The sequence below is a fragment of the Microtus ochrogaster genome, linkage group LG5 (genome assembly GCF_000317375.1).
Source record: "Microtus ochrogaster isolate Prairie Vole_2 linkage group LG5, MicOch1.0, whole genome shotgun sequence".
Lineage (NCBI taxonomy): Eukaryota > Metazoa > Chordata > Mammalia > Rodentia > Cricetidae > Microtus > Microtus ochrogaster.
Genome location: NC_022031.1, coordinates 63,212,674 through 63,233,438, shown reverse-complemented (window position 1 = coordinate 63,233,438; position 20,765 = coordinate 63,212,674). Strand labels below are relative to the sequence as shown.

The window sequence follows — 20,765 nt, the reverse complement described above, 5'->3', positions numbered from 1 at the left end:
AGTAAATTATGTGCTGTCCTTTGGTACATTTGGGATTCAGCAGCAATAGTCATGTTAGAAGGGTCACTCTGTTTTGGGGCGCAGGCTCCACAGTGAAAGTGCTCTATGTTCATCTTCTGCAGAGCCAGGCATTTGACTCCTGTGTTAGTGAGCTATGTCTCCAAACATAGAACAGAAAGCTTTAATTCTTCAGAATGAAAAATGCTTTTTAAGAACCGAGAGATAATGAAGTATGTCTTACTAGGAAGGGTGTTTTTCCCAAAGGGCATAATAAAAATGACAGAAATTCCTCATTCATCTTTGCACATGTGGATTTCCTTGAGAAGGCGCCAGTGCTGAGCCTACTGCAGCCTATGAGAAACTTGGCCAAGTTCATCTCACTGGCCTGGCTTTACATGAACACTGTTCTAAACGATTATGCGCAGTTCTGTGCACTGAACTCAGGAGAGAGGGCAAACTTGGCCACGTTTCCAGTGACTCTTCTTGGAAGCTTTTACTTCTACCCTTAGAAATGTAGACTTTAAAATGGAAAACAGTCTTGTGTGCATCTATACCCCGAAGTACAAGGACAACGCTTCTCTGTCCACAGACTGCAAAAGCAAAAACCAAGAATGCTAATAAAGTGGAATCGAGACGTCAGAGGGAACTCAGAGCCAAGGAAACATTTTCTTTTATAGAGAATGAGATCACAACTAAGTATGAACAAATGAAGTTTACATTTGGAGAACAAATCTACGTTAAAGATAAAGCCCTCTGGGACTCCACATCAAGAATACACTCTGGTGGCTTATGAAGGGCCCCATTTTCTCTGCAGACATTGTGACATTTCTGTTGTGGGTTGCATGGATGCCAATATAGCAAAAGAAAAAAAAACTGACAGAACAAGTTGAAAGGGAAACAGAGTGCTCATTCTCAGGCTGATTTAATCAGTAGTGCAGGAATAGCAAATGAGACTACATGGACATTTACAGTCAAGGTTACTTTCGAATTCTAAATCAGAGAGCAAATATTTTTGCAACTCAACCATCTTGGGCTAAGTGCCTCCCATCCCCCCATAGTTCACTGAAAAATGCCCCACCGCAAACCCAGTGCTCAAGTAATTCAAATTAAGCTTATTTTTCTAAACAAGGGATGGCTGAGTGCCACGTGAGCCATGGTATGCTTGGCTGAATGTTTGGTTCAAGAGAATTTTGTGTGCCCATGTTGTTTCTAGCTGCTTGACATACCATGCTTCCCATTCTGGTTTGAGACTTCATTTTTCCCTTGAAGCAAGAGCGAATGGATTGATTCCCAGCATGAGATACAATTGATTGGAAACCCATGTAAAAATGTATAGAATGTTGTTTTTCTGTCCTTTTTGATGCTTTGTTTGTACTAATGACAATGTAACCTGAGACCGATACTCAATATTTCTCTCCTTTCTGTTGGTATTTGTGCTCACTGCTTTGCAGGAAAGAATTATAAGAAGCTTATCAGGACTGATCTTGAAATACTTAATAATGTAATGGTATGTAGGCAAAGATGATAGGAGACATCCAAATCTTCGAAGCAGGGAAACTTGTTTAAACATTTGTTGGAGAATGATGAAAGATAGGCTTTGGGGATTTGTGGACTTACCAGGAGCTTGGATTCAAATATCATCAGGCGAGAAACAGCTGTGGTGGCGGGTCATGTTGGGGCAGCTGAGGCTCCTGGGTAAATGCACCAATGGCCTGATTGCTGCTTTAAGTAAGAATGCAGCAATCTAGAAATATTGTTCTGACTGCCATGAAATGATGAAGAAAGGAGCATTCATCCTTGATTAAAAAACTACTAGAGCCGGGCAGTGGTGGCGCATGCCTTTAATCCCAGGATTTGGGAGGCAGAGGAGGCAGATCTCTGTGAGTTCAAGCCCAGTCTGGTCTACGGAGTGAGTTCCAGGACAGCCGGGGCTATGCAGAGAAACACCGTCTTGAAAAGTCAAAATAAAAACCAAACAAACAAAAACTCTAATAGAACAGATATATTCACTAACTTTTTGTTGACGGATCCATAAGCATTGAGGATGCAGCTGATAAATACTTTCCTTGTTTTTTTATGAGGAGGGGTATGAAGTCAGGTGGTTTGATACAAAGACAAACAGAGGAACAAGAATCTCATGTACTTTTATGGAAAAAATGGGTCACTGCTTGACAGAAGTGGTATGATAGGGAGGAATGTGTTTGTAAGTTGGTCATACACCTCTGTTCTGAACACATGGCTTTCTCTGCTCTCTGTCTTTCCCAGAGCTGAGAGACACCCATTCACAGATACAAGCTTGACATGATGGCGGAGGAGACAGAAGAGTTCTTTTCTTAGAACACATCTAAGTGAAAGTCAGAAATTGTGTGATTCTTTTCCTCACTCCTGAACTCTGCCTAGGAACTCTAGCCTGCAGTTGTGCAGACTGTTCCCAGCTGCAGCAGTGTTCAACCAGACAGACCCTTCAGCGAACTTTCTCCACTGTGAGACCGTTTCAGTCACATGATCACAACAGTCCAGTGGGTCCTTCTTCAGAAGATGTTCTTCCCAAAATGTAGGAAACGTCCACATTTTCAGACATGTATTTGTGCACGGATCAGGACAGATGCGTTCTGACAAAAGTCTGCACCTGAATGAGCATATGTAAAAGTTAGCATTTTTCCCTTCTGGAAACAGCCCTGGCCTTGTAGCTGATGACTAACTCAAAATCATATATTTAGAAATAAGACCAATAGATTGACAGTTATTACTTTGTACCTACTATTCAAATAGAAAGCTGACATTTAGCAAAATTTTCTGGTTTTACTGATACTTCTATTTTCCTAGTGCAGTGCAATCTTGTTCACGACAGATCCTGAGTACAGAGATGGCACACGCATAGTAAATAATATTGAAGGGTTTACGTGTTTCATTTTGCATGGAAATATGTATTTAAATGTTCTTTGGGGTTCCTTTATAGGTAGTTCAGAATTACCAATGGAGAGTTATTATCAATGTTCTCATACTTTAAGACATTTTAACTAACTTTTCCTCCTCTCTCTCTCTCTCTCTCTCTCTCTCTCTATATATATATATATATATATATTTTTTTTTTTTTGTGGTAACCAGGGTGCTAGGAAAGGAGACACCTTCGGGTGACAGATATTTCTAGTTAGCTGAGGCTTGAAGAAACAATCCATTATGTATTTAACACCTGTTGCGTATTTTTCTAACCATGAGATCTTTGTTTTGTGTCATGAGCTTTGTAGGTGGGCATCCCGGAATTCTCTCCCTGCATGAGTGTGTCTCTATGCAGGGTCTTAGATCCTCGGTCACTATTGCGCAGAGAGAAACAACTGTTTGGGGGTGACTTCAGGGAGGCCTTTGGCTTTTTGGTTAACTAATACTGTCAGCCTTTTCTGCCTTCAGTTTTGATTCATTCTTAGAAAATCTGATACTAAACATCTGATCATTTCGATCAGATCGGCCACACCAAAGGCAGGTTACTTGGAATTTTCTATGCTGGTGGCAGTCGCATTTACCTCATTGCTTCCCACAAACTAGAACCTCAGTAAGCGTGAGTGGATGCAGCCACCGCTACAGACCCACCTCTTGGCTTAGCCCAAGTCTCCACAGTGAGGAAAGAAGGCATTCCTATAAACCCTGCCTTTTCTTTCAATCTTATGTCCCACTTTATCCCATTCAGAGGCTTATTTTTGCTTTTGCCATATCAGAAAAGAATGTTAGTTTGCTCGACAGTGTTACCTTCTTTCAAATACTTTTCAAGGAGTTGAGAAGCCATCACTGAAAAAAATAGACAAACTTATAAAAAATGGCCAACTCAGCTAAAAACGTGTGTGTTTGTATGTGTAAAAATACCTATGTTAGTGTTTCATAAAAACATGACATCTATTTAAATTAAATGTAGCGATGGATATGAATACGTAATTTTCATTCTTTGAACTGTCTCAAAATGGGCTTGTTTATGTATATATGGATTTCCATATATGCCCTATAACAAACTAGTATTATAGTTCCAGAAGCTCCGAGCTTGTTTATTAAGTTGATCAGGCAGTTCTACAAACTTGGCTATGCATCTGTACAGCATTGCTGTTGCTCCTTTGAACTCTGAGAGGTCAATGATGACCCCTTTAGGAGATTTTAACTACTTTAGTGAGTGTGTACCGGCGTGTCAAGACAACCGGACTAGAGTTTAAAGGCGTTTAGCGTGTGTTTAGGATACCCAGAGCACTAAGTGATCACATAGAAACGCTTGCGTTTGTCCTTACCTCCAGCTCCACAGGTCTGCCTGCGCCACCCATATCCCGTAAGCTGATGTAGCTTGTGACTTCTCTCAGTGGGTCCACATGACAGTCATTAGGACTCCTCCCAGCCTGTTCTCCTATTATGCTCTTCATGCTTGTGTTCTTATTTTAATGAGTCCTTGTCCACCCACCCCCATGCTTTTCTGCAGCATCTTGTGAGACATGCTTTGTTTGACGAGCTGTAGTTTAATCCAGACAGACAATAAAATCCCCGAGGGGGGCTCTCATTCCTCTCATTCTGGGGTGGTCATTTGTATGACTGCAAACACATGTTCTCCAAGTGCGCATCACATAACAATCTGGTATGGATTGGGAGCCTCATTGTCATGGCATACTTTAAATCTCGTGGGGGAAAGGCATAAGGAATAACGCAGGGCTTTAAGACATTTGAATGATTGGCTCTTGGATGAATAATGTCAGTATTAGTCTCAATTACCCTCACACCACTGGACAGAGACATGTATTTTGAGAGAATTTCTTGACACTCTTGTTTGTGCCCATCCTCATTGAGATATATCACACCGAGGAAAACTATATTTCTTAAAAAAATTTAAAAATTGATTTAGTTCAATTTTGATTTTATGTTCATGAGTGTTTTGCTTGAGTGTTTATCTGTGCACCATGCACCTGCAGTGTCTGTAGTGGCCAGGAGAGGGCATTGAATCCCCTGAAACTGGAGTTTATAGTTGCCAGCTGCCATGTGGGTGCTGGGGATCAAACCTCTGGAAGGTAATCAGTACTCTTAATCACGGAGCCATCTTACAGCCTCCTGACTGGATTTCTGTCGCTCGTAGGGGCGCTGCGAACGATTTTCATTTACAGTGTGTAGTGGCAGAAAAAGCATGCTCTGTTTCTCATGAAGCCATGTTGAGCAGTGTTGAGCAGTAAGAAGCAAAACTACCTGCTCCATGTTCTATGATGCACTTTTAAATGTATCTGATTCCACAGTGGATGGTTTGTGGTTGTCGTAATTATTATTGTGATTATCATTAGTATTATTATGGTTTCATCTGTGAGTTAAAGTTGAAACAACCTGACATTACCCGAGTTGTTTTCTCCAAGCGAAGCTTCACTGCATTTTCTTTGTCAGAATTATTAGAAAGTTAGTGACCATGCTCAATATGTACAATTCAGAGGTATGTCCAAGAAGGTGGAAGATAAACATTAGTCTGTATACACGCAAAGTCCAATTTAAAAACAATTTTCAAATTAGGTTGCTTAACATCAAATGTTTATATAGACCAAAGGTTAGATATAAGTTAGTTATTTTTTTCTCTCCTTCACACATAATTTAAGATTTCTCAAAATATGTCCTCTGTCTATGCAAGTTGACCTGGCAGGTAGGCATGTACTCACAAGACTCTAAATTATTGAGTTAAATGTTTTTGTCACTTATTTGAATAAATACAAGGCCTCAGCTTTATGCAGGCTTTAATGTTATTTGTTTCCTTGACTTTACTCTAAATTTATTTATCTGCCATCTGAGATTAGCAACATTGATAATCTAATATTAATGTGTTATTATCGTAACTTCTTCATGGTCACAAATAATTTGATGGTAGCATATGTGTGAACGTGTTTGTGTGTGTGTGTGTATGTTGGTGGGTGCACAGGCATTTGGGGGTCAGTATCAGGGTCTTCTTTAATTGCTCTCTGCCTTATTTTTTCGAGGCAGGGTCTCACAGAATCTGGAGCTCAGAGACGTGTGTAGGCTGGCTGTCCAGCGTGCCCCTGAGATCTTCAGGTCCACCTTTCTGGGGTGCGGCTGATGAGCACCTGCCATTGCTCAGGCTTTTTGATGTGGGTCTGGGCTGTTGAATGCTGAGTCATCAGACCCATCTCCCCAGTCCTGTATTAGCTTCTTGAGCATACATTTTCAGAAATCACGCATTTCTTTCCTTATAGCCTATGTTCTGACTCTTTAAATGTGACCTTGATGTAAAATACTTCTACGGACTTTTTCCTCCACCTCCTCCTATCCGTAGCCTGTTCAGTTCCTGCTTACTGGTTTTGGAAGGACAACCATCATTTTGTACACATTCAGTAATATACTTCAGATATCCAATCTGTGTTATTACCATCATGCTGTATTAACTGATTGGATTAGTAGTGATCCCTATACTCTATAGTGGAGTGTGTGAATACTCAGGCTCTTTCTAAATTGCTCATCATTGTCAACCTAAGCACTGCCTTATATATGTGCTGATAAGCTAACAAATGCTGAGTGACTGAGAACATGATAGATTATAGTGAGGCAAGCATCTGATGTCGATTAAATACCAGCTCTTGACATGTGTGTGTGTGTGTGTGTGTGTATTGTATGTGTGTGTTTCTGTTAAACTTAGAAGGGTGGTGGGATTCGAAAGTTGAGTGCCTCTTTGCCCATTCACGTGTCAAGGAAGGAGCCAGGGGCATTGTTCTCTTTAACAGTGTCATGTGTAGGAAGAGACTGACCTGAGTTGGATGGAAGAACCAAGGACAAAGAAATTTATGCGTGAAAACATGGCTTTCCCCCTTCCAGCCCCTCTCCTTCTTCCTACCTTTCCATCCTCCGGGCATTAGGACTTTTAAATAAAGCACCATGGAGTTAATTTAGGGCCATATTTGCATTCTGGTGTATTGTGGGCAACCCTGGTTTTGCTCCTTTCTCGTTCCTGCAGATTTATGCCTACGTTTTCGAGAACATCAAGTCTGTTCGGCTGGAGGCACTGCTCTTATCCTTGCTGAGCATTGTTGTCCTTGTTCTCGTGAAAGAGCTGAATGAACAGTTTAAGAGGAAAATTAGAGTTGTTCTTCCTGTCGACTTAGTTTTGGTAAGTACGCAATGAATGACACTCAGTTGTTTGTGGCGGGGGGAGGGGTCAGTCTGCAGATGCTTGCTATATTTTCAACAGTAACCCACAGCCGTTCCTGTGTCTCATTAATGAAAGACTAATTTGCATGGATATACATTAACGTAAGAAACACTTTGAGTCAATAATTTTAAAAAGGAAGGGCATATGTTTCCAATTCATACAACATTTCTCATATGCTTTTAATTTTTTTATAAAAATAAGAGAACATATCGCCTAAGATCTCATAAGAGACATGTGTAAGAATGAGTCTCAAATGATATTGGGTATGATCTTATGCAAAACAATAAAATGTGATACCCTATTCTATTGCCTTGAAACCTCTGTGACACACATAGAGCTGTTATCTAGAAAATTCTCATTAGTGATTGGGAAGTTTGTTGATTTTCCTGTTACTGAACTCATTTTACCTGTCTGAAAAGATACTCAGGATTTTCATTGGCCTAGGCTGGTACTTTAAAATATATTTGTGGCTCGAAAAATATATCATATCTTGCTTCTAAAGACTGAAGTTTTAAGAGCCTCTCCTGGGAGCATTTAATGAAATATCACATTGACATGACCACAGTTTACATTAAAGAACTCTAAATGGTCCTTGGATTTTTATGTATATTACGAACAGTATCTAAATAACTTCATTGATTGAAATTTTTAGGGCAAGATCCATGCCATTTTATCTCAAAGTTCTGGAGAAGTTAAGAAATGTCTGTTGCATCTTAGAAAGCTGTATTAAAAGTTTTATAAAACCAAAATTGGAACATAATGTAGGGAAACAGGCCCCTAATATAGTCATAAAGCAACTGGCACTCTCTAGAAAAACTTGTAAGGATCATTCTAAAATGGATAATATTCTTGACACCAATGACATGGACATTCAATGTAATCACAGAACACAGAGGGAAATTCCACATCAAAGTACTAAAGAGGAACGGATGAAGAAGCTGAATCATGTCAGAGAAATAGAGCAAAGAAGCAGATGCTGTCTCAGTGACCATTTCAGCAACTTAAAGATTACTATTATATCACATTAATATTTGTATAGTTTAACCTTGCCTTTTCTTTTTTAAATCCAAAATAGCATTTTGATTTTTAAGTTTATTTGATGTTTTAGAAAGTTATAAGTTCAAACATCAACCAAAGACATAGTTAGGGACATAACTACAGAAGTTGCTATGTATTATTGAGCATTGATTGTTAGATGTTCCTTCTTTGATCATGTAATTTTGTTATGCTTTTATTTCATGGCCATGATTGTGGGGAACTTGCACTGTAAATAGATGACTGATGCATTCATTTTAAGAACATGAATCATTACAAACCGTTTTTTATTGGTGCGTTTGTATTTGTCCACAGAAAATTTCACAAGTATCATTTTAGGTGATAAAACTAGTTTTTACATTCCCCCAATGGTTATTCTTATAGTAGCCCAACTTAATAGCATTCTTTGCCTCATGTATTTAGGATCTCAAATATAATTTGACCACAACCAAACACAGTGGGTTATGAAAGTATATTGTAACAGGTCCGAATAACTGACATAAACTATGTTCACCAACATCTCTTCAAATCAACCTAAGATCTCTACCTGATCTCAGCTTGTGTTCTCAGGGGACAGAAATTCACATACTGTAAAGAGAGACCTCAGGTCAGACAACCTCGAAATCCCGTGCCTACTAAAAACACTAGTGGATGGCAGAATCTGAAAATGGGCGGGAGACTCTCGAGGGCATGGCCAGTACGGCAGAGGCTGACCTAGCTCTGGTATCAGCTTAAGGATGGTTTTGGGGCAGATGAGAGAGCTCATTGGTTAAGTGTGTAAGCGTGAGAACTAGAGTTTCCATATCCGGGACTCCTAAAGATGTCACTCAAGCAAGAGAAACTACCTAAGTGTGAAAACTAGTGTCCTATATCCGGGACTCCTAGACATGCCACTCAAGCAAGGCAGACTACCTGCATTTTCAGCCCTGGAAGGTGGTAATAGGGGATCCCCAGGACAAACTGACAATCCAGACTAGACATACAGTGGAGCTCTGGGCTTGACAGAGAGACCCTATCTCAATGAATAAGGAGGAACTGCAAAAAACATCAACTTTGGTCCTCTACGTGTTCATGAATCCACGTGCGTTTGCACACATGCAGACATGTGCCACAACAGAGGCAAATATGTATGCACACATATAACACACACACACACGTAGACATACTGACTGTGACTATAGACCGAACAAGTGACCTTGCTTGAATATCTCAATATCATCTAAGTAAGATATCTGAGCCTCCTTGACGACTATCTGAAAGTCATCAGACTGGGAAGTGGCATGTTTTACTTCATGAAAGAGATAAAACCTCAAATTAAAAAAAATTAAAGAGGCTATAGATCAACATTTGTTACTAACAGAACGAGAATGTTCTCACAAAGACGTCTTCATGTCATGAGAGAAAAGTAGGTTGAAATGCAGTGCTTCACACACACAGACACACAAACACAGACACACACACAGACACAAACACAGACACACACACAGACACACAAACACAGACAAATAGACACACACAGACACAGACACATACACAGACACACACACACTAACACAGACACACACACAAACACAGACACACACAAAGACACACACACAGACACACAAACACAGACACACACAGACACACAGACACAGACACACACACAGACACAGACACACACACAGACACACACACAGACACACACACACACACCACTACATTTTGTGTCTTTTGTGCCTTCAAAATTGGACCTAATTGGGTGGGTACTAAGTAGTGTGTTGAAAAAAACCATGAGACTGTACATACTATACCCTGAAAACTGAGACGGGCACCTGAGTTTAAGAAGTCTATTTTAGAACTGTACTTGCCTCCTGATTGGTAACTGTATATACTAATTAGCTCAGTGAGACACTGTTTACAATTTAATTATCAGATCTGAATCATTGGCATATCCATTGTCTTGGTTATTTTGCATTCTCTTACTAGGGATTTTAAAATATATGGTTAATCATTATCAATGGAAGATATTTATTGAACTGTGTTCCAAGACATCAGAAGTTAATGCTTCCTAGCCAAGTTCACCGTGTGCCTGTTAACCACTTTCTCTTTATCCCTCTCCCCTATGTTTTTATTTATTTTCATTTTTCCCAGGACCTTACTGTATAATCCATGCTGCCCTCAAACTTGAAATGCTCTTGTTTTGGCATCCTGTCTGCTAGGATTACTGACATGCAACACCACCCCTGGTTTAACTCTTAGTATTTCATTAATAAGTAGTAATTCTGGGACATATAATATGCATTTTTAAGTGATCATAGACACTTGGAAGCCCTTTAGTAACACGCACACACTTTTAAATGTCTTTCCTTCTTTTGTTCCCGAATGGAACCACACAGATCATTGCTGCCTCATTTGCTTGCTATTGTACCAACATGGAAAACACATATGGATTAGAAGTTGTTGGACACATTCCAAAGGGGTAATGTAGCCTCTCTTTTAATACGTGTTTATCTGAGTGTTTGTTTTTGATGTTCAAAGGGCCTGGACCTGGATACGTATGGATTTCATTTCTTTTTGTGGCTGTATGTGGCAGAATTCTAATTAATTTTTATTATAAATGACAAACCCAACATGTGGAAAAATAGTAATTTCCTAGGTAATAAGCTAACCTGTTACTCAATGAGCTACTGTAATTACTTTACACAGCATTGCTTCAAGTAAAAGACGCCAAAAGTATTTGAAAAAAAATTTGGCTATAAAATAATGGAAGTTGCTAAATTTGCAAACTCCTGAACTTGGGTCAGTTTAATTTTTCAGCCACGTATGTTCTTGTGGTCTTTTTTACTTCACTCAAGTTATGATTAATGTAAACAAATGGAAGGCCACAGGTCGGAGTAGAGAGTTGTAGAGGAGGTTAGGTAGAGCTGACCTGGCTCTCTAGTTTTCCTCCAGATTTCAAGAGAATGTTTCACAGGTGTAACATAGTAACAGGATGAAGGACCTTCCAAAGAATGGCTGACACGATATAGTAGAGAAAAATTAAAACCTTAGGAATTAGTCTCCATTTTATAGGCTGTGTAAAGCAGACACATAAAAATTGTGAGAGAAGAATAAGTTTGGGGTCTTCTATATTTTAATTTTATTCTCCTTAAAACAAAGAAATAATAGAAAAAGTCTCAGAAACTGGAGAAAAGGATGCTTTTGAAGAAATCCCGTGTTTGCTGGCCTGTGTAGATGCAGGTAGAGGAGGGTTTCTTCAATCAGCTCTACTTTCCTGAAGGTTCCTCTGCTTTGCCTTTGAAAGCCAACTCATTGATTCTTCTTCAGTCCCGTTGTTATCAATCACATTTAACCTGAATGAAATACAAGTTCCATTTCTTCATTTCATGTTTTGTATAATACGCATCTTAGGCTGTGTAGTCATAGCAATGTTTTGGCAGTAAGGGGTAGTTGGAATGGGTGACAAACCTTCATGGCTGCCCTCCATCCATTCTTGTTTACCCTGACTGAATTCTCTTTTCAGAAACCCTCTTAAGCAACTGAAAAAAAAAATTTTTTTTGACTTTGAAAGCCAAGAGCTGAGAGCGAACCCCAGCTCAGCTGTTTTTGTAACCTTCTTCCAAACATTTCCTCATCCCTGCATGGGTGCACTGTACTTGATTTGGGGTTGTTGGGAAAATGGAGTGAAACAGGTAACGAGAAAGAAGCCACATTCTACTCGCACACTAGAGAGCAAGACACCAACCAGAATGAGATGACACCTCCCCCTTTCTTCTCTTTTACCACAGGGATTCTTTTGGGGGGAGGAAGTCTCCCAAAATGACAAGGGATACGTAAGTGGACATTTGGCTTCCATGGTTTTCAAGGGACAATAGACGTAATGGCTGGGTATTATCTGAGAAATGTTTTAAAAACTTCTTTGAAATGAAGCTAAGTGTGGTCTATTTTGCAATAGAGAGTAGATGAGATCTTCCCACAGTTTCTTCAGTTCACGTAAGCCGTGATTAACCGTCTCATGAAAAGATGGAGTTAAAAATGTAATTAACGTAATGAAGTCAATGGCATATTTGGAGATTAGCCAACGGTAAAGTAAACTAGTGTTTGCCTGAAACTCTGCAGTGTTCACGGGAGCAAACACAGCTCCAGCGCCGGCCAAATAAATATTTGAAAAAGTTCAAATGAAAAGAAGGCCCAGATAGCTTTTGTTTTTACAAGAAACTTTTGTCAAGTCAGAATTTCTGCGGTATGACCTGAATTCCCTGGGTAGGAATGCCCGTTAAATGCACAGGGCTCTCCCTGTGGTGTTTCCTACAGTTTTGCTTTTCTGCTAAATAATGGTGAAAACACAGGGCTTCTCTGGAAAAGAAGGCTTAGTTTTTCCCTTGGGACTTTCACGTATTCCTTGTAACCTTCAGAAACATTACTGCAGTGGTTGTACAGAAATGCTAGGAAGGCCCACAGCTTCAATTCAGTCTTCCTCTCTCTAGGATTCCTCCGCCCCGTGCTCCACCGATGAACATCCTCAATGCAGTGCTCACTGAAGCTTTCGGAGTTGCGCTTGTAGGCTACGTGGCCTCCCTGGCTCTTGCTCAAGGGTCTGCCAAGAAGTTCAAATATACAGTGGATGACAACCAGGTGGAGTGCGCCCCCCATCCCTCCCGAGCCAGTGTGTTACTCTTCTCTAGACTCTTAGATACTGAAAATGTCAAATGTTTGAAAATACGTTTCTGAATGTGTAGCAAGAATGGGCAGAACAAATCAGCAAAGCCTCCGAGAAGGAGGCGGGGAGCCCAACTTTCACAGTTTACACTCCATTGATTGCTCATTCCCTCTGTTTATCTGCGTGTGCGTCAGAGGACAACCTCCAGGGTTCAATTCTTGGCTCCACCGTGTGGGTCCTGGGATTGAACCGAGATCATCGGGTGTTGTAGCCAGTGCCTTCACCTGCTGAGTCATCTTACTGACCCTTAAAATACATTGTTAGAGGCGTGCACCTTCATGTTCTTTTATCTGGTTTTAGGAGAGAATCCAAGCCTATTTATCATTTCATGATAGATATCTTTGAATGCTTAGGGATCCGAAAGTAAGAACGCTAACATTAAGACCCTACAGGGTGGGAAGTCTGTTCCGACATACCTGAGAGGCCATTCATTCTTGTTCACCGACTCTCTTTCCCCCAGTGTCCTTTCCATGCCCCAAGGCCCCACATTCTCACCTGTACGCAGAACTCACACGGAGATCATATGACTTTATATGGGATCATATGACTCTCTGGATATGTGTGCATTAGGTCCTACGACAGGTCCAAGGATAAAATAGTGACATGCACAGATGAATGCTTTCATCCACAGGAACTCCAAGCTCTCATGCTCAGCTCACAGACCTCACTACCATGGTGACGAGGCTGTCTGTCTGCAGGGTCCCTTTCCTTATCTGGTCTCTTGTGAATGTCTGAGCCACACTTTGTGTTTCTCCTTAGAACTCCAGGATTCTGACTGGGGGAATTTGCCCTCATGGCTCTATTTCCTGTGACTCCTACCCCTTCACAAGTCTGTACGACTTCGTCACCCACATCCTCACGTCACAGGACTTCTGTGGTCCAGGCCTCTCTGCACCCTTCCCAGCCTGCTTTATAACTGTCTATTCGCTATCTACATTTGCTGGTCAGAACCACATCTCTCTGAGGCCAGAGATTGTTGACAGTCACTGATCCCAAGAGGGGCAGACAAGGTGTTAGGAGGGGTTTCTGTTTATCCAGTGGAAACACGATGGCTGGAGCAGGCCCTGTGGGGGAGGGGCGCATGTGGCTGTGCCCTGAACTGCAGATGGAGTTTCTGGGAAGAGTCGTGGATGACGGTACAGTCTGGGACTAGACCTGGGAGGATGTGATGGGCATGGGAGAACCCTGTGGACCAGTTACCGAGTTCCCGTTAGCCGTCAGAGGCGGATGGCAGATAACAGGTTGGATAGAGGAGTCTGAAGTTCAGGAGAGGACTCCACGCTGAAGATGTAGGGGTGGGAGTTACCAGTCTATATTTGCGTAGGTAAGATGTAGATACACAAGAGAAATAGTCCAACGTTTGCGATTGGTTAGGTGACAAAGGGAACAGACAGGTGACAGACTGAGATCTAGAGACAGACTTGGAGTATGAGGTCCTAGATGCCGATTGACGGGACCTTTTAAGAAGGGCGGACAAAGCAACTGTGGCAAATGCTTGTTTATACAGGTAAGGTAAGACATAGCCGTTGGGGTTGTCGGGCAGAAGTCGTTGAGGAAAGGGTGGGAATAGAAGCCCAACTGGGAAGACTTAGAATATGGAAAATATGAATAAATACAATTTCCTCACGTGTGGGTTGTAAGAATTGAAAGAGGGACGCGCTTAGAAAGAAAGTAGCCCGTCAATGGATGTTAGCGATTTTTATTGTAAACGGTGACATCTCAGCGGATGAGGAGAATAGCATCTGAACATAAACAGGCTCCACTCCCTGACAAACTGGACCTGGGACCATAGAAGGGGATCGTGATAAAGACATGTTCTATTCTCCCATAACTAATCCTGCAGGAATTTTTGGCCCACGGCCTCAGCAATGTGATCCCTTCATTTTTCTTCTGTATCCCAAGTGCTGCTGCCATGGGAAGGACGGCTGGACTGTACAGCACAGGAGCAAAGACACAGGTAACACCTCCCTTGCAGGGAAAGCGGGACTGTGCACAGGACCATCAACTCCCCCGACCCCCCGACCCCGCCTCCACCCCCGCCCCCGTCTCAGTAGGAGAGAGAGGTACCCAGCTTTGAAAATGTTGCTAATTTGTATTTTCGAAGCAGCTTTTAAGAACCAACCCCTCCCTCTCCTGCTCCCCCCCCCCCCCCCGCGTTATCTATCTCGTTAAGGGCTTCCCACAGGGTCGGTGATTCAAAGAGCAAACCACTGAATGCTACACTCCTGGCAGCTTCATTAGCGGCAATTTTGAAGCCAGGGCTCCCTCTAGTGGTGGCTTGGTTAACCTAAACAGTCTGGGTGACTTTTTTCCTTCTATTTTGCTCACTTCCTTAAAATAAAATAAAACCAAACCTATGCAGAATCTGTTCTTGACACTAACATTCCATGTATAGCAGTGAGCAAATGTGCCAAAGTGCCAAATATTCTATATGTGAATATTTGGAGGGGTTTTAATGAAACCATCGTTTTATACATTGTTTATATTTTAGGAACTCAAGTGGATTCATTTTTTTTTTTTTTTTTTTTTTTTTTTTTGCAAGCTTGACCTGTGCTAGGCAGGATACTGCATAGTGGCAGGATGGTGATGATGGAGAGGATGGTACGGATGGTGGTGCAAACAATACTGACTTGTGTGTGCGGCATCGTGTGTCTTTCTTTTTATATAAACAGACTCTGTCCTTTAGGCCCCTCAGGAAAAGATGTAAACTTGCTCTCTTCAGTTTCTAGGTGAGAAAATTGAGGGAAAGATGGCTGAAGTAAGTAATTGTCCCAGGTGTTGTGTGACAAAACTTTTCCTGGGGAGACCCAGCACACAGCTACTCTCCAACACTCAGCTACCCGCTACCCGTGCAAGCCTTTCCCCACAGGTCAAGATTTCCCAGCGCAGACCCTTCAACGGCCTGCCTGCCTATCCTCAGCACTGGGACACAGACCCACTGAATTAACCTGGAGCACAAAAAGCCCTTCACCTTTTTATCTAATTACGACGCCTCCAAGTGCAGGTGATAATCACGTTACCCTTATTAATTACTGTAACACCTGCAACAGTTTCCGTGTTCTCACAGGAACACTTTGAGGAGATATTTTTGTGTAGTTACCTGCTGAAGGCTGGCGGCGTAGTTAATAATAGTGCACTTTCTGCCACACACAGGATTTGTTCCCGAGCTCTACAGACAACGGCAATACGGTGACCTTCCTGACAAGAGAAAAACACCATCATTTTATTTCTTTCTTCCATTCCACAGAAGGCTTTGCTCTGCTCGGTTCAGGAGCTGATTTTTTTTTTTTTTTTGATTTTTCGAGACAGGGTTTCCCTGTGTAACAGTCCCAGCTGGCCTCAAATTCACAGGGATTCACCTGCCTCTGGCTCCCGAGCGCTGGGATTAAAGGCATGTGCCAGAATGGCCGGGAAAGGAGCTGATTTTTCCATCCCACCTAGTGCTTTTTTAGACAAATCTTCTCAGCCACGTAGCTTTGCCCGGCTGCGTGCCTTTCTGTGTGTTTACAGGTTGTCCATGTGTATGTAAATGCATGTGTGTTTGCAGATATACATGCATATGTGTGTGAAGAGACCAGAACTCAACCTTGGTGTCATTCCATGGGCGCCTTTCACCTTGTTTTTTAGAGACGGGGCCTTCTTTGGCCTCCGTCTTGCAAAGCAGGCTAGGTTGTCTGGCTAGTGAGCCCCTGGGATCCACCTGCCTCCTCCCCCACCACTGGAATTATAAGTTTGTGTTACCATGTCTAGGTTTTTCTGTGTGGTTTCTGGGGCTCAAAACCTTAGTTCAGGTGTTTCCATGCCAAGCACGTTACCAACTAAGCTATCTCGCCAGCCCAGGGATCCAGTTTCCAATAGTTCACCCCCGAGAACCCCATTGTCAACTGTGAGAGTTTGATCAGACAGACCAAAGGCAGTTTGTGTTGTCATTAATAAAATTTAAATAGATTCCAGCATCGTTGCTGGAAAACTTCTATTTAAAATCAGATATTTGATCACATACTTGAGAGCAGTCCTGCTCAACAGAAATATAATATGAGCTACCCAAGTAATTTATTTAGTGTCTGTATCTAAAAAAAGAAAACCTATCAAAACTGATTTTTAACATACTTTAACTTACCTGATAGGATAAAGTTATGATAATTTCAATATGGATTACAGAACTACACACAATACCTTTTGCATTTTTCTCCAATCAAGCTTGGGGATCTGGTGTATATTTTGCATGTGCAAGCTGACTTCGATATGGACTAGACATACTTCAGACACTTCAGAGCTAACATGGTGGTGGTTGGCAGGAAATCCAGGGCTCTTTTATGTGAGCGAGTGGAGGATAAAGACTTGGCTGTCTCAGAAAAACTAACTGAATTGTTTCAAAAGAAATAACAAAAGATACTGATCATTTAGTAGCAAGTGCTGTGATCAAAGACACAGACACAGATTCACCTTCCCTATGTGGAAATTCTCTCAGCTGCGCCCTCCCATTAGACAGGACGCCCAAAGCCTGTGACTCTAAGAACAGCCTTTGGGAGAGTTAGATAAACAGCGCACATGGATACTGTTTCTGACTTCCCTCCTTTCTGAACTGAAACCTTAACTCTGGGCAGGAGCTTGGTGTCCCCTGACTCCCTCTCCTGCACGCTTCTCTTCACTTCCAACAGCGGAGATGCATCCTTGCTTCTCAGGGCTTTAGGGGAATCACAGAGCCATGAGGGAAGCCAGACAGCATCTGCTGCAGAGGCTGTACAGCCACAACGGAAAACAGCAGCTGGCAGGCTTTTCTGCAACGCTATGATTGCCTCTGGGCTCTAATTTGCAAAACCGTGCTCCTTTTGTTTTACCAGAAGTTGGCTCATTGCTTGCTTCTTCTTCAAGCCCTTCTTAATTTAGCTGTGTTGCCCAGTGCCCTGCCTCTTATCCTTTCTTCCTGCCCTTTCCTATCTTTTTTCAATTCCACCCCTTCCCATAAATCTGTGCATCATTTGACCTCTGCTTAGCAAGCAAAGCATCGTGTGTGTATGAGGATGCCGATGCCTTTAGTGGTCATCTTTGTCAGTAATGAGCGATGATAATGGCGCTACTGAGATTGACAGCACAGATGAATGCTGTGCGTCATTCTCTCTGTCCCTCTGAAACAAAATTTATGTGTAATGTTTACATATATACACTTATATGTATATAACCCTTTAATAAAATGTGAAGAAAATAAAGATTTCATTAATTTTCATACAGACTTAGCTCTTAGATATGACTGCTGGAAATTTTAAAACAAAAATTATCACAAGGCATTTAATCAGCATGACATGGAAGGTTCGGAGGGGGGAAATACACTGGCGATAACTGGCTTGTGGATGGTAAGGATGTGAACACTTGCCTTCAGCATTAATAACCAAAAGTTTTCTCTTTATTTTCTTTTTTCGTTTTTGTGTTTATTTTTGACACAGAGTTTCTCAGTAGCTTCGGAGCCTGTCCTAGAACTTGCTCTGCAGACCAGGCTGGTCTCGAACTCACAGAGATCCACCTGCCTCTGCCTCCCAAGTGCTGGGGTTAAAGCCATGCACCACCACCACCTGGCTATAACCTAATCTTTCTAAAATATATTGAGGACTTACTTATGCTCTGTTTCTGTTCTCACATGACAAAGAGATAAATGGAATACTTTTCGTGAAGAGCCTCAAGGAGGTGCCTTTTGCTTACTATTATTTAGTTGCTGTGTAGTTCATATAGCATCCTTAGTGATTGCCGGGGACTATAAAAAATAGCCTCGAAAACCTTGTGGCACGACCTCACTTTGAACAATGTCAGGCCGAAATGATCATGTGTTCGCGCAATCTCCATTGCCCGTGCTGGGAAGCAAATGCTCCACTTTAAATCTGAGACAATTCCTAAAACTGGGAGAGCGAGACTGGCCTACTCCAGTTCAAGGGGAAAACAAAAGGGCACATTGTCAGTAAATGAAACAGGACTCAAAAAGTAAGCAAATCTTTGGCGATCCAACGTCTGTGCATTGGGCTTTATCATCAGTATTTAAAAACTATTAGAAATAAGATTGCCGTTTAATCTCCTATAGAGAGAGGACTGAGTGGGAGACAGGGAAAGAGAGGGACCCCCCCCACTTTCCCACCACTAGCAATTGCTGACAAGCTACAAGAATTTCCCAAATGTGTCGGCTTGTGTTGTATTCAACTTTCACGTTACAATAAGGCGTTGGGCTGGAGAGATGGCGCAGCCACTTAGAACACTGGTAGCTCCTCCAGGGGACCAGGGTTCAATTCCTATCACCCACCTGATGGCAGCTATCTGTAAGTCCAGCTCTACAGGATCTGACACCCTCTTCTGGCCTCCACAGGCACCAGGTACACAATGCATAAACATATATCCAGATGAAACACCCATACATGTAACATAAATAAAGTTTAAAAATTATGGGGTTGATATTCTCTAAGTGATCACATATTTTTGAGTGGTTAATATATACACAACGGACTGAATGAAAAGACAATCCAGAGAAAGGGAAAGAAACTGCCCAACCAAACCAAACAAAACAAAACCCCCAATATTGTAAGGATGTGGATCCAGTGCAGGCTTCTCGTGGCCCTTCTTACCTTTCACCTCCCTTGCTCCCTGACCTTGGATGAGGCACCGGTCTCCCTGTGCTTCAGATCAGAAGTGTGGGATTGAAAGCATTGACTTCTTACCCGAGTAAAGCTTGGCAGTTAGTGTATTTTCCTATCCCTTTAAACGAGTGTCTACTTGTAACCTATGAGAATGTCTGGTGAGCTGACATCTACCTGCTTCTATTTTGGGACCTCTCCTCCTACAGCAGGTCCTTCAAAGACCCAAGTCCAAGACAAGCGTCCAGGCAGGTGGCCCCAGGTGTGTTTAAATGCAGACAAGCGTCCAGGCTGGCTGGCCCCAGGTGTGTCTGTGTGCACGCCAGCTGTTGTTTCAGTGGCTTTCAATGTCTCTCTTTAGAACCAGTCTTATAGGGCTTACTAGCTCTCATAAACACTACCACGTTTTATGTGTAAAGCTCACCGATCAAGACATTAAATTTTGTATAATCACAAAATCAATGTGTAAAATATTTCTACCATTCAAAATGGGTATTTCCTCATGTCTAATTATATTTAATTTTTAGTGCCTACCCCCATACCCTGGCATCCTATACTTTTTCTCTTTTAAAGATTGTCTTTGGTCCAGAATTGTATCTTTTGTGTCTAGAGTCTTTTTACCACAGTGGCTTTGAGTTCCACACATGTGCTTTGTGATGCTGTTTGGAGGATGCCTCATAACCTGTCCGTTCTTTCTAGATCTATGGTACGTGTGTGTGTGTGTGTGTGTGTGTGTGTGTGTGTGTGTGTGTATGTGTTAAGTTCATATGAAACAGACTGGTTTCCGAGTCTCTACAGCTGCCCTGACAGCACTGTCAGAGAAAACTTCTCTTGTCCTTGTCAGATTCTGAAATTATTCCTGTAATTTAAATTTCAACCATTCCAACACAAAAGATTCCCTCTGATGCCTTCATAGTGATACTTTAGGTATCTTTGAGGACCAGTGAAGGCCTCTTGGGACAGCACTTTAGTCAAATGTTTCTTACGGAGTCAGGGACTCCGGCTTCTGGGAAATTAGGTTCTCTGATGGCTGTGGGAGGCAGGTGGTTCCTGTTGACCTTTGTCAACAGGCTCGGTGGGATAGAGCATGATACTAAAGACTTCTTGGGATTCGTAAAGTGAAATCTGTAGTTCTGGCAGAGAGACTGCTCCTGCAACACCGTCTGACCACTACATTGCCAGAGTTCCTTGTGAGGAACTCCAGACACACACACACACACACACACACACACACACACACACACACACACACACA

General features: G+C 42.0%; 1 protein-coding gene across 3 annotated transcripts in view; it reads left to right on the top strand.

Moving 5' to 3' along the window:
* Positions 1-20,765, top strand: part of Slc26a7 (solute carrier family 26 member 7) — a 107,341-nt gene that overhangs the window by 60,836 nt on the left and 25,740 nt on the right. For all 3 annotated transcript variants that reach the window (XM_005362327.2, XM_026786546.1, XM_026786547.1), the window contains 4 exons: positions 6,965-7,117; positions 10,573-10,655; positions 12,664-12,811; positions 14,740-14,853. In XM_005362327.2, the coding sequence (XP_005362384.1) occupies positions 6,965-7,117; positions 10,573-10,655; positions 12,664-12,811; positions 14,740-14,853 (498 nt within the window). The remainder of the gene's footprint in view (positions 1-6,964; positions 7,118-10,572; positions 10,656-12,663; positions 12,812-14,739; positions 14,854-20,765) is intronic.